Source organism: Gigantopelta aegis, chromosome 13, assembly GCF_016097555.1.
Source record: "Gigantopelta aegis isolate Gae_Host chromosome 13, Gae_host_genome, whole genome shotgun sequence".
NCBI classification, from domain to species: domain Eukaryota; kingdom Metazoa; phylum Mollusca; class Gastropoda; order Neomphalida; family Peltospiridae; genus Gigantopelta; species Gigantopelta aegis.
In genome coordinates, this window is record NC_054711.1 from 10,891,498 (window position 1) to 10,906,220 (window position 14,723).

Sequence of the window (14,723 nt, forward strand, 5' to 3'; positions counted from 1 at the left end):
TGCTTGTAACTTTATATGGAGAAAATATGTTTAAAAACAAATATATATTTGACACCCAGTAGCCCATGATTAATAAATCAATGTGCTCCAGTGGTCTCGTTAAGCGAAACAAACTTTAAACAAACGTTAAGTCTGTCTGGTTTATATGTTCCCTGAAACGTATGTATCAGGTTTAGCCTCATGTGCTACTACTGTCGCCTGCGTGATTTGATTTGGTCGTGTACACCGTCTACGAACATCCGATATAACTATATACATAATCAGACCGTGTCAACTACCGGGTTTATTTGTCCTGCGTGGCGAGATACCCACTCGAATAACAAAAACCCCGAAAAAAACGCACAATACCGTGTACCCCGAGGACGACATTTTTTTTTACTTCCTGGTTGGAGAGATGTTTCAAAATGTCTAAGTGTTGGTCGTGTCTGCTTCTCGTGGCATCGTGGATTTGTTTTAAGACACACTCAGTGTCAGGTAGGAACGTTTGTCTTATAAAGTATTATGTATTAGTTTACTCGTAATGGGGATAATAACTGCTAGATGTGATATGAGTGTGGATTTCGGTTTTGGATATAGGTGCATGTATTCGGTTAGAGGTTTTAACATGTGGTATATACACACGAACGCAAACACAGAATCACAACTACACAAAAACTCACATATGCACGCACATATATACACACACATGTTAGATTTATGTTTAGGATATAGGTATAAGTCAAATACATGTCGTAAATACACACAAACGCAAACACAAAAAAGACTTATACACGCACGCGCGCGCGCTCACACATACACACACACATACACTCACATACATAACATACATACACACATACACCACACATACACACTTGCTGTCTCTATTTCACACACACACACACACACACACACACACACACACACACACACACGTCAATGTATGGTTAACTATAATAGTTTTATCTTTTCTTTCTTTATGACATTGAACAGCCTTTATAGTAATACTGGATACTTTAATACACACACACACACACACACACACACACACACACGCGCGTGCTAGTTATATGTTTCTCTGTCGGGTCGTTAAACCGCTCATTTCACAAACTGACGGGACTTTTATGAAAGGGAAGGGGAATGAATATTAAATTGTGTTTAACGACTCCCCAGGACATCTGCAATCTACGATTATTTGCTGTCTAACATGGTTATTTTTAGAAGAAGTATATTGATCGCGGAATGAACATATCCTTATATGCGATAGACTACGGTCTGAATATATATAATGTAAACTTCTACGAATACGAATAATGGTAAGTGACCCCACCCCGAATCAAGTCATTAACAGAAGACAAACACTTAATAAGTAATTTCTCTAGGTATGCTAGGTGTAGTAAGATGTGTCGCTACGACAGTAGCAATATCCGGTGTCGGTCCCAGACAGTGGAGAAGAGAGAGAGAGAGAGAGAGAGAGAGAGAGAGAGAGAGAGAGAGAGAGAGAGAGAGAGAGAGAGAGAGAGAGAGAGAGAAAACATGATACCGCCACATGGGGTCATAAAATAGTTCCCAAAATTGAAATAATTAGTAATTATTTCACTCTTGAAATTCAAATTTAATTCGCATTTGGCCATGTCACATAGCCAGGGCAGTATATACCACAGCGTTTGATATGCCGGTCAAACGGTACTCGTTTGATTGGGGACAAACCTCCAGTTCATAGAGAGCGATCGATTCTACTACTCATCGCATCTAAGTTGAGTACTTTGCACACGTCCCGCCCCCGGCAGTATTTAAAAGTCGTTTTGAAAAAAAAAAAAAACCGCAAAACAAACAAGAAAACTACAGATGATATTGTCACACAGTAGGTCATGTTAATGCTTTAATACAGACGTAAGGATAATAAAGTCGTTACGACTCTATTGGTGCATACCATAGTTTCACACCCAATAACAAATGTATTTTTCGTGCTGAGGTGTTGTTAAACATCTATTATATTCTACTGGGACAGACATGAGATTATAAATGTTTAATATCTAAACTATATTTTATCTGGTTTTTAATTTCTCTCTCTCTCTCTCTAGATGTCAAAATAACCGTACGTTAGATCCCAGTTGTTTTTGTACGCAGTTTACCGTGTATTGGGGTGACATAATATAAATAATCATTTCTTTTAGAGCACAAACCAAGCAGCTGCTAGTCACGTACCTAACATTCATTACTTCGTGTAGCCTTGCCCCATATAGATATCAATGTTTAAAGTTCACAGACAAATATGTATGGAGCAATGGCAACTGCAGATCCGACTGTTAGTAATATGTGACGTTGTTTTATACTTGTGTAGATACTGTTTTCTGCTTCCAATAATTTAAAATATTCAGCAAGGTACCTTACAAGTTGAAACAAAAATTTGTGTATAATATGAAATGTAACCGTGATTTTGTGCAAGAATGAAGCTTCGTAACAAACACATTGTTTTGAAATGTTTTCTAATACATTAAATGTAAGATTCCAATGTCAAAAAATAAAATAACTATCCACACAATCCTTACAGGCCCGTAGGAACCGACTGGGTGGGGTGGGGTGGGGGTGGGAGAGTGACTGTGCCATCCCCAGTTGAGGAAGAAACTGTACGTTTTTATTTGCTCTACTCTAAATATGAACACTTTTTAAAACAGTAGAGATTGTGTTCCCAACTTCAGGTAGCTTTCTTAAGGACCGTCCTTAGGAACTGGGGTGGAGGTGGGGTGGGGTGGGGTGGAGGTATCAGTCCTCTAAACGTCGAGGAGAAGAAATACGCACTTTCATATCTGCATACGAAAGACAAAAGTAGCCCATGTGGGATACTTGCTTCATTTACATAAAAAAGACGAAAAGAAAACAAAAAAACGAAAACTCATATTATTTTCAATTGTTGAAATCCCAACAATATTATTACAACTTATTACTGTGTCTAATATTTGGCCTGGTGCAAATAAGAGGAATAATACTTGAAGCCAGTATCGGGGCACTGATAAAAATATGAGTGATGGAAATATATAATTTTTCTTGATATTATCCACATCCCAAACCTACAGACTAAACATGTTTCAAATTTCAGAGGAATCAGTCAACAACTAGCAGAATTATCAACATGAACATCTTCATAAACTGCAACAAATATCACTATTTTTGTGTGACACACTTATAATTCATAAAATATTATTACTAATATTAGTGTTTTCCTTTATAAAGCAATAGAATACAAATAGTTATGATATAAATCGCATACCTAACTTGAACAAATGTTTCGTTACCATGACAACAGTTATAAAGTGATATTTTGACAGTATTTTCAGTTGAAATGATCAAAATTCACTAAATTGCTTATTTCTAACATTTATGGATCGGTACCTGAGATTTGAGAAGATATAATAAAGAAAAAGGTTTTATTGGATAATACTGGCCATAGACTACAACTCCCCAACGTTACTAACCATCTTCTGTACATAACACTTGCACTTGTATCCTAAATTGCACCTGCTAAATATGTCCCAACCATAACGGTAGTTTCCAATCTACATTATGCCTCCTGCATGCAACATTATGTGGCTATACGTGTTCATTTTAATTTCTCAGCTTTCCTTAATGAATGTTACCATCTTTTTATTTCAGAGACTCGGCTTTCTCGAGATATTACTTGTAGAGCATGCCGAAATCTACATGACCCATCCATAACGAAATATGTACCAACCATAACGACGATATATTACTAATAAACAACAAGCTTGATGACATGCAAATAAAAAATTTTTTTGCTAAAATAAAACATGTACCCCATCCAAAAATAGATAATTTGTACATGTTTAAAGAAATATTTTGTTTGTGTCAAATGTCACACCTTATTTGCACCAGGCCATTTGTATTTTTATTTGGCAGGCGCCTGTGAGTCAGGGCAATATGGTTTGGACTGTAGCTACACCTGTCACTGTGACGCTGCCAACTGCAATGGTGTCACAGGATGTTCTGGAAACTGCCAAAAAGGATGGTTTGGGCCAAAATGCACAACAGGTAAAATAAATATTTGATGACTAACCTAAAAAGATATAATGAGTTAATGACCATTTTCGTGACGTCATCTTATTGTCAATTTTGAAAAAAGCCAAAATGCTGAAACATGTAAGTCACAAAACTAAATAACTGAACTGTTCATGTGGGTTTTTTTTATATATAATATTTGTTTTAAAATTTGTGGAACGAGTTTGGTACGGTGATATTTCTATTTATTTTTAAAATCTGTTTAACTCATTTTTATTTTACATTCCCGTTTTTGATTTATTAAAATTATTTAAAATTTTTATTTAATTTAACTTATTTTAATTAAAATTTTGCATGCTCGATTTTGATTGCACGCTGCGGTATTACTTTAGGACTAAATGAAAATGTCAATTTCACTAAGTAAGACTGCTTAATCAGAATAGAGTAGTGACGTCACAAGTGTGCCATACCAATATTTATTAACCCCAGCGGTCACTCATAACGAAAAAACCCATTCATATTTTCTTAGTGAAAACTATTTTGCATTGGTTTAACCTACGGTGTGATACTGTTGGACAATTTTATACTTATAAACAGATGGCCTTGTCGTTACCTGATATGACGTCATTACGATTGTCAAAAAGAAAATGACGTCAGATAGTTTGAAGAGTTTGCGTTTATGACCTTTTATTTTCGTTGTTAAATTTGTAATAAAATGTTATCTTAATACATTTCATTATAGATTTGTTTTAAACTGAATAAATAGAACTGTTTTTAATTATCTGTGATTAAAATGCTAAGTTAAAGCCATACTCATCACAGTATGCAGAAGAGCTTATTACATGACTGACCGTTAGATACCAATCATCTTATAACGAGCGAAAGCGAGTTGAACAACGAGTTGTCCATAACTTGTTATCACACGTATTTGTGTTAACATACTGTGTTATGAAAAATAACGAGTGATGTTTTCACCAATGTGTGTGTAGGAAAATTGTTTACATTGTTTCTATATATATATGAACGTATAGGCTTATGTATATCGAAAACAAAAGTTTTTTTTAAGGTAGACAAATATAGCTGGGATAATAAATATAATAACAAACTCGCTACCAGATATTATCATATTTATGGCCCTCGTGCAACAATGTTCATTTGTCACTCGTAAATGTTCGTGCCAAGTAAAATTATTTCACGAGGGACATAAATTTGATAATAGCCGGCAATTCTTTTATTATCCTAAATGTGTCCCATATGGAATATTGTTATGACAAATTTCATAATTATAGTCTGAAAAATTATAACTATGATAACATTGATATTTATTGTAAATCATGTGAAAAAAATATGAAAAGTAATTGGTAATATATTTACCTTATAACGGACAACTTTGTTATTCGAGACTTACATAAACGTTGTGGGTTCCAAATGTTCAATGCACTTAGTGGGTGGGATGCGTACCTTAATTTTGTTTATATATATATATAATACCCATGATATCGTGTGCTATTTTAGTGTTTTATAAAACTGTTCTTATGCATTATATGTATACCGTGCCAGCATTAGAGAGAAAACATCCAATATTCTGTAAACATAAGAATAGGAAAAGTGTTTTCGTTTGGTTCGGGTACGGTATTAACATGCTCCCATGCCACTAGAGCTTCGAGCATTTTTGTTTGGTAACTCTTTCCAACATATTTATACTTTTTCACCAGCTTCACATTCATCAATTAGCGATTTAACCCACCCCCCCCCCCCCCCAAAAAAAAAAAACAAAAACAAAAAAAACAACAACAAACAAACAAACAATATAAACAAAAAAAAACACACACACAAAAAAACCCAACAACAAACAAACAAAAAACAAACAAAAAAACAAACAACAACCTTGTTTTATCAACTGTACTAGGTATAAGGAGAAAAAGTTTATGGACATTCAGACAATTGCAGCATAATTTGTGTATGCTTATTAAAATATAGGTTTTCAAATATACATTATTCAGTCCAACTATTTTAATACCTTAAAACGATATTATTATGTTCTTTTTATGGATATTTTAATTTGGCAGCTAAACATTATTATGTTGTATATAGTATACTGTATTACATGTCATTGGTATTTCAGAAAATGTAGCATTGAGGAAAACTACCTACCAGAGTTCATACGTGCCAAATTACACGCATGTCGCTGTGCTTGCTGTAGATGGCGACCATCGCACTACTGGAGGATTCTGTATGGTGACTGGTGTTAATCTGCCATACACGTGGTGGGAAGTAGACTTGGAAAGAGACTACTACATACACAAGCTGGCTATTTACTTCCGCACCGACTGTAAGTACTTGAGCATTATATGCAGACTATTGCCATCTAAACTCGAATTTTATTTGCATGTTCGTATTGGACTACATTGGAATGGAGTACAAATTAATTTAGTATAAGTAAACCAAAATACTGAATATAGAAACATAAATATTCTTTAAAAAATGCATTTAAAATGTAATTTGATCGTTGTAAAGACTCTGTTGACGTAAACTCAGTACTATGTAAATAAAAAAAACACTGCTCAGCGAGACATGTTTAAAACCATATCAAACCTATTCATGTTAAACAACATGTTGATAACAACAAGCCACAAAGCAATGCAATATATGTGCTATGAATATAATATACTCCACAGCAAATGGTAAGCAATTACTGCTATATATTAATCTCTATGTATGCTCATACCGTATTTATGTAGAACTGTCTGAACCTTTTTTTCTTTCCTTTTTGTTTTACTGTATTTAATATATGAAGGAAGCATTATTCGCATATAGTGCAGTACATGCTGTCTAAACCATGTACATGGATATATTGAATAGCTCGATATTAACTCCCAATAACATTTTGTGCAACTGTGTAATACTAATGTAATGTAATGTAACTGAGAGGATGGGCTGATATCTTGCTGACACGCGTGCAAGCTACACACTGAATAGAGTACGCTCCTGGGTGGCGGGCTGCACGTGCACAACACACATTACGTATGCGCATGTCACAGTTATAGGTAAATACAAATAATCATTTCATTATTATTTTGTCATTAACTCCCAATAACATTTTGTGCAACAGAAAAACCGCGAAACCGTGTTTGGAGTAATAGTCAAATTTTAATTGACAACAAAATACATTTTAAGAATGCTGACTTAATAAAAATCATTGTTCCTCCATACACACTTTGTCGTATTGAAATGACAACTGTATTGGCTTGGGCAGTAGCCACAAGCAGCAAGCACACCTTTAAGTGATTTTATAGACGTGTCATAGGTCACACAGTTAATCTGGTTTCTATTCCAAAAAGAAAACAAATGTTTGTTGGTCGAGATGCCCACCTGGATATCTCGTAATCTCTCTAATGCAGTCACAGGACACCAAGGGAGTCTTGCAATTTATACAATGGAACAGTAAGTATTCTCTGACCGAACTGTATATTCTTGGAATGTCTAAAGTTGAGAGACGCTCCATGTTCTTGGCACATGACGTCAATGAAAAACAGCTATGTATTGGGAGACACACTACAGTGAGTTCAACCATTCGGCAGCAACGTAGATTTATAACAGAATACAAAGAACGCTTCCACACAAGCACTCCAAAATGCAATATTCAACGGAATTGTAAAATCCAATTTTTTTTTAATATCATGTAGTACATGTGGTGTTTACCTTTCTGCCTCATAATGCCTTTCTTGACCAACGAATGGGACCAGTATGTCAGAGGATTATCAGCTCCGGCTTCAATGTGAACCAGTCCGACCTGTATTAAAATACTCAGGTATTCGGTTAGCACCGAGTGATCGGGACAAAACACGCTGTATATCTAAGTAACGTTTATTTAGTAAATGGTACAGGTGTCAATCCAAAATAAAGAAAACATCTTAGATAGGTTTTTGTCATTGATGAATAAATCTTGTTAGCACTTATGGCATAAGCCGATTGCTTGTACCTTTTGATTTCAGAATCTAGACATTGAAGCTCCAAAGCCCATGTTCTTGTAAAAATCAAATAAAAAAAATCAATTGTCATATGATGAATCAACGAATCACTGTTATACTTACTCTATCACAATTTATTATCATCTTCATGCAGTCCAGAAATATTGCCACTCACTCTCTGCTACCTGGAATATACCTAGCCGATAGATGGAATCCATATATTGATGAAAAGCTAGAAAGGTTCACGAACTGACATTAACACCGGGTTGGTCGATGTCCCATTGTTAATACAGCACATTGTAACTGTATTATTACTGTATGCCACAATAGGTTGGCATGAGTTCGACCCGTAGCCCCCCCCCCCCCCCTCCCGTTCAGTGGTTTTGGTTAGAGTTAGTCTTTAGAGCCTTTGATATAGAGAGGTACGGGTCAAACCCTTTCCGCCCACCATTGCCAACTCTTTAATATTAATATGTTGATTGCTAATGGCTGGTACATCCGTCCGCCAGTTTGCATACAACCAGTCACCGTTATACACTCCGCCACCGCGAGATTGCACGCATCTGTCGCGGATTCATGGTAGGAGACACTTTCGCCCTGTATGACAGACGTTGGCCCATTAAAATAATAACAGAAATCGAACCACCATGTCACATCCGACTTCGCTGTCGCACATGGTAATGTTTTCGCTTGACCGTATTACACAAGTGAATCAATCGCCTCAGAAATGTACGCCCACCTTGCACTGCACGTGCCGCCCAATTTAACTTGCTAATCAAGTGTTGCAATTGACACTTTTTTGCTTTCGTTAATCTGGAGAAATGAAATAGACATTACCTCATATCTGCAAGTTTATCTTCAGGTAAGGTTAATGCATGCTTTATGCTATCGATTGTTATGCCTAAGAATGTCATCTTTTGTGATAGAGCGACATATTTATCATAATTAATTGTAAAGTTTATTGTAAAGCCTAAATTTCCAGTTACATCACGTAAACATTGAATGGCCTCCTCACAGTCGGATTAGCATCGTTGTATTGATGAATTTGGTTACCTGGAGCGTTTCCTGGGCGGTGGTTCGTGCTTCAATGTGTTGTCCATGACACTGAATGCACGCATTCATATATTTACAATGTGAGAATTTACAACCACATGGGTTCTGGTAGTTAAAAGGAATGCTAAAGCAAGGCTTTTGGATTGGTATGCATATTCAACGATATATAATACACATTATTGCTTAATATCAACAAGTGTAATCTTATAGTTAATTAATAAAACGGTTAAATGTGATGGCTTTGATGTGTTACGGGCGCAGCCATTTTGTACCATCCCAGTGAATACGCCCTCTGACAAGCCGGTGGTTACGTAATGCGTAACGTGTCACGTCAGGAATTAGTCTAAGAACTGAAGAAATAAAACGTACCTGATTTTTGCGGATGCATCCAATTGTTCTGTAATAATATCCATCCCAGTAAGCCAGCAATAAGTATATATTATTTTTTCAATACAAAATAAACCACCATTGTCAAAGTGTCGAAATAACTATTATGTTTCGTCCATATATTAATCCACGTACTAAAATGATAATCGGAGTGTTTCTTAGTTAATTGGCCCTTTCTTGGCTTGGCCTGTACATGCGATTCCCGATTGGCAGGTGTATCTTTGCATCTGTTCTGTTCTGTTCTGTTCTGTATAGTATCCAGTCACGGTAATTGATTACCACTGTCTAGACACACATACAAAAATACTTGCCAGTTGTTTAAGATCACGGGGTATTGTGGGATATCCTGCCACCCCTACACTGTTAATGGACATTATCAGCCGTCCTGCTTTATTACTATAAATAATTCTGTAGCACCCTTGATGAAGTAGACATTCCCATCTAAAATCGCAAGACTGACCAATTACGTAGTCCCAAAAAAAGAAAATGATCACTTGGATATCGTGAGTGGTCGTTTTGGCTCCAACATACTCTACCAATAGGCCTAATAATATGCATTTGTTTCTTTGGATTTTTTAAAGAGAGAACAATACTATATAACTCCATTTCGTTCTGTTGATGCAAGTTGAAATATATTTAGTTAAATAGTTTATTATACTATCACGTCATTTATGTTGTTTTACAAGTCTGGTTGATTAAAGTGAAGCGCCGTGTCGTAATTTACTGCTTTTGTTTACACTGTGTATACAGGAGTTGGTATTTCTTAAATTGTCAGTATGTGTTTGTGGTCCCTGTATGCAAGGCTCATGTTTTAGTCTAGTCTCCCTCTAAGACATATGGCATCTCATTCGCCAGGTCGAGAAACCCTTGCGAAGTCAGCTGTCCCTCTATGATCAATTTAGTCATAATTCTGGCGTTAGCAGAAATTCATTGAGAAATTGAAATTTTTTGAGGTCTTAATTTTGTTTTTCCTTTTCAATCACTATGAAAGCCCTATCATACTGTCTTTATCTTCGGGCACGCATTTCGGTCGTGTAATAAATTCATTAATAAACAATGGTTTCTCACCTGGGACACGGTTATCAATGTCCGAGTCTCTGACTTTCTCGTCCAGTCGCAACACGTCGTTTAACGTTGTCGTACCAATAGATTCGAGTAGACTGTTCTGCGTTATTACCCAGGTCTTTAGTGGTCATGCATTTACCAGACAGCGCACCCGGTAATGGCTGACAATCATGCACTTGCGTTTGTAGCGAAGCGACGACGTTTTAAAGTAGTTTCCGCTGGACGATCTTAAAATTCAGTTGCTCGATGCCATTCCTACCAAGGCCGGCCAATTCGTTGGAAGACGAGCATTCTTGGGCCATTTGTTTTTCATTTAAATGTTCATTAACACCTTTTTCAACCAGCCAGTCTTCGAAACCCTCCTTTCCCATCTTGCCGACACGCATGCAAGCTACACTCCCGGGTGGGTGGCTGCACGTGCACGACAGAAAGTACGCAGGCACATGTCACAGTTCTAGTTAAATGCAAATAATCTTTTCATTATTATTTGTTCATTAAACACAAGTCTTGAAACATAAAAAGTAAATTTACGTACCATTACTAGGCAAGTGTGCATTACATGTACAATTCACCTATCTCACAACAGTTCACATTTCAATGGCCTGTTTTCTTGTGTGTGTGTGGGGGGGAGGGGGCGGTGTGTGTGTGTGTGTGTGTGTGTGCAATATCTTAGAATTGCATTTCTGTTTAGTTTGTGCTGAACTTATGTGTTGATGTATATAACTGACATCTAACTGAGATATTTCACCTGACACATCTAGCATTATGGGAATTGTGACCTTCATTCTCAGTTATCAATCTTATTATCTGATTAAAATATGATGTATGTCAAGTTCACAATTTCTATTTTTCATTTCTATATCGTTCTTTGGATCCAAATATATATGTTAAAAACTACAAAACATTATAATATGTTGTATGAATTATTATATTCTTCTCAGCATAAGTTAAGTAATACCAGAAATAATAAGTCTGCCTGAACCTTTTTACTATAAAAATACCCTGTTATGGTTATTTTTGTATATATCGAGGAAGCATTATTCAAATATTGTTCCATTTGTGGGATATAACATGTGCACAATTATTATGAAGATGTCCCTCGATACTCGGTACCAGTGTTAACAATTAAAAAGTCCATTGTAAGTACTGTACCATGACATTGCATGCCCAATTCATCTGTCTCGCAGCAGCTTGTACTTTTAAAAATGCATTTCTGTTTAGATTGTGCTTAACGTATGCTTAGATGTATATCATTATATACAAATATTGTCCTAATTCCGTTGTTAGGATTCGAGCCTATGTCACTGATTCGCCCGCAGTTCCCAGACTTCCACGATAGCCATTCAGGCATCGAAGCATTCTTAAAAAGAATGCTCTGTTAACCGACAATGCATGGTAGGCCTACAAACCACGCGGTCACCCCTTAATGTACATGAATTTGCACGGGTTTATTTTGCGCAGAAATGTATACCACGAGACCGCGCGGCCTCACAACCTGTCTCTCATGCCATTACTGGGACTCGAACCTATGGCACCGATTCGTCCACAGTTACCAAATCACCAAGGTAATCATTCGGCCATCATGACTTTATAAAAAATAATGCTCAGTTAACCGACAGTGCATGTGGAGCCTTCAAACCACGCGGTCAACTATTAATGTATATGCATCATATGTATTACATTGATGTATGTATGTATGCATGTGTGTGGTGTGTTTGTGTATGTTAACACGACTAAAAATCGATTACTTAACTAATGCTACCACAACTGCTTCTACTACAACAACTACTAGAACCACCACCACAATTATAACTACTACAACTACTAGCTACAACAACCACCACTACTACTACAGTTACTATTAATAGTACTATTACTACTACTACTACTACTACTACTACTACTACTACTACTACTACTACTACTAAACTACTACTACAACAACAAATATTCCTACTATTATTTCTACGACTATTACTGATGATCATAATATCAGTAATAAGTGTATAATAAAATATCAATGTTCACCTTTCATCCATGATCACTAATCATTATCATTTTAACAGTTAAAGATCGGAGAAACGGTGTTCAAATCTACAGCTCAACAGAAGTCAACCAAACGAATGCGGGCCACCTGTGTGGTGCAACCACTATAAACAGTCGTGATGTAACAACAATTACATGTGACAGTACAGCCAAATACATCACTCTCTACCGGGAACAAACAAACAATGACGGAAAAAGCACAATAGACTTTTGTGAAGTAGAAGTATACAGTGAGTACACCATTCATACATTTGTGTTTTATGTGCGACTAATGCGCCACGTCCGATAGTGTTTAATTTAGTTGGTTTGTAGGGTTTCTTGTTGCTGCCGCTATCTATCTTTTTAGGCATGCCACTGGTCTCACGTCTAATCAATGCCACACTGTTTTCATTTATTTAGTGCAATTTGACATTGTCCGATTATCGATGCTAACCATTGATTGAAGTAACGATACATGTACATGTAATAAATAATTCATAAACATTTCGTGTGTTTTGTTCACAGAGGTATTGACAACACCTAGACAGTATACAAAGTTTGTTTGGTTTGACGATACCACTAGAGCATATTAATTAGTTACTCACCGACTATTAGATGTAAATCATTTGGTAAGTCTGACATATCACCTTAGAGAGAAAACCAGCTACATTTTTGTATTAGTAGTAAGGAATCTTTTATATACACCATCCCATAGACACGATAGCACATACCACGGTCTATGATATACCAGTGTTGGTGAACTGGCTGTAACGAGAAATAGCACAAATAGTCTACCGACGAGGATCAATCCTAGACATATCGCAACGGGACGTCCAGCCCTTAAACAGTAAACAAAAACATATTTTTGCACAAGAGTTGATTCATTTAAATTTATTTTATTGCTTAAATCCAGTTATATTTTACACATGTTTTTGTGGGCCGGGACGTCAGTCCTGTTTGTTCAGTCCTACTTCTGTTTTTAAAACAGAAGTAGGACTTAATAATACCTGTTACGACCACCAAAGAACTTGGTTCACCTTTGATACTAAATATAGTCCGTTGCAAATGTAAATCGAGAAACATGAATCAGTACTGTTCAAATGTACGTTCCTGCAAACGAATAATTTAAAATGTTGCAGCCTGTTGAAAGTGCCATGCCATGGACTGTTATAATTCTGTAGGAAAGAACGATAATGATGATACAGTATGATACCCATTTTTAGACAACACTGCATGTATGTATGTTTGTATATATGTATGTATGTATATATGTATTGATGTATGAATATCTATATATTGTATGTATGTCGAGGTTGACTGTTACATACATAGATATTAACGCACTGGCGCAGGGGATAATTAAATCCTTCCTGGCCTCACAAATTGTCCCATGCCGTTGCTGGGACTCGAACCTGTGGCACTGATTCGCCCGCAAATTGCAAGACTAACCACGATACACTCTGAGCTATTTTTTTTTTTTTTTTTTTTTTTTTTTTTTTTTTTTCTGAGCTATCGAAGCTTTCCATAAAAAGGAAATTCTTTAACTCAACCATATGCATGGGGCCTACAATCTACGCGGTCGATCCCGCTTATGTGCATGAAACAGTGGGTAGACCTGGCACTGGCTAGTATGTATGCATGTATGTATGTATGCATGTATGTATGTATGTATGTACGTACGTATGTATGTATGTATGTATGTATGTATGTATATGTGTATGTATACATGCATGTATGTATGTATGTATGTATTTATGCATGTGTGTATGTATGTATGTATATATGTGTGTGTGTGTGTGATGTGTGTGTGTGTGTGCGTGCGTGCGTGCGTGTGTATGTATGTATGTGTATATATATATATATATATATATGTGTGCGAGCGTGCGTGTATGTGTATGTATGTATATATATATATATATATATATATATATATATATATATATATATATATATATATATATATATACTCTTCAAAAAAAGAAACGCAAAAGGGTACAAATGGGTTATAACTCCGATTTTATGTTTCCTACCGGTTCATGCTTTGTGAATATAAGGTCATTGCATGTCCCAAAAATTCATTCCCACGGTTACATTCGATAAAACGCAGCTACTGTACAATAAAGTTCCAAAATGTGAATATTCGCAAAAACGCAGCCACGTGCAAACCATGTCACCACTGCACGTGCGTTGTCTGCACGTGCAACATGAACACCGACAGTATAAAAG

General features: G+C 36.2%; 1 protein-coding gene across 1 annotated transcript; it reads left to right on the top strand.

The window, feature by feature from the left end:
• The first annotated feature begins 388 nt into the window (after positions 1 to 388).
• Positions 389 to 12,807, top strand: LOC121387119. Its single transcript, XM_041518143.1, has 4 exons — positions 389 to 474; positions 3,898 to 4,029; positions 6,122 to 6,328; positions 12,539 to 12,807. The coding sequence occupies exons 1-4, from the start codon at positions 405 to 407 to the stop codon at positions 12,805 to 12,807; spliced, it is 678 nt and encodes a 225-aa protein (XP_041374077.1). The 5' UTR covers positions 389 to 404.
• Positions 12,808 to 14,723: the final 1,916 nt, after the last annotated feature.

Coding starts and splice junctions, on each gene's coding strand:
- LOC121387119 (XM_041518143.1), top strand. CDS start 405: ATGTCTAAGTGTTGGTCGTGTCTGCTTCTCGTGGCATCGTGGATTTGT. Junction 475..3,897: donor TAAGACACACTCAGTGTCAG/GTAGGAACGTTT, acceptor TTTATTTGGCAG/GCGCCTGTGAGTCAGGGCAA. Junction 6,329..12,538: donor TATTTACTTCCGCACCGACT/GTAAGTACTTGA, acceptor TCATTTTAACAG/TTAAAGATCGGAGAAACGGT.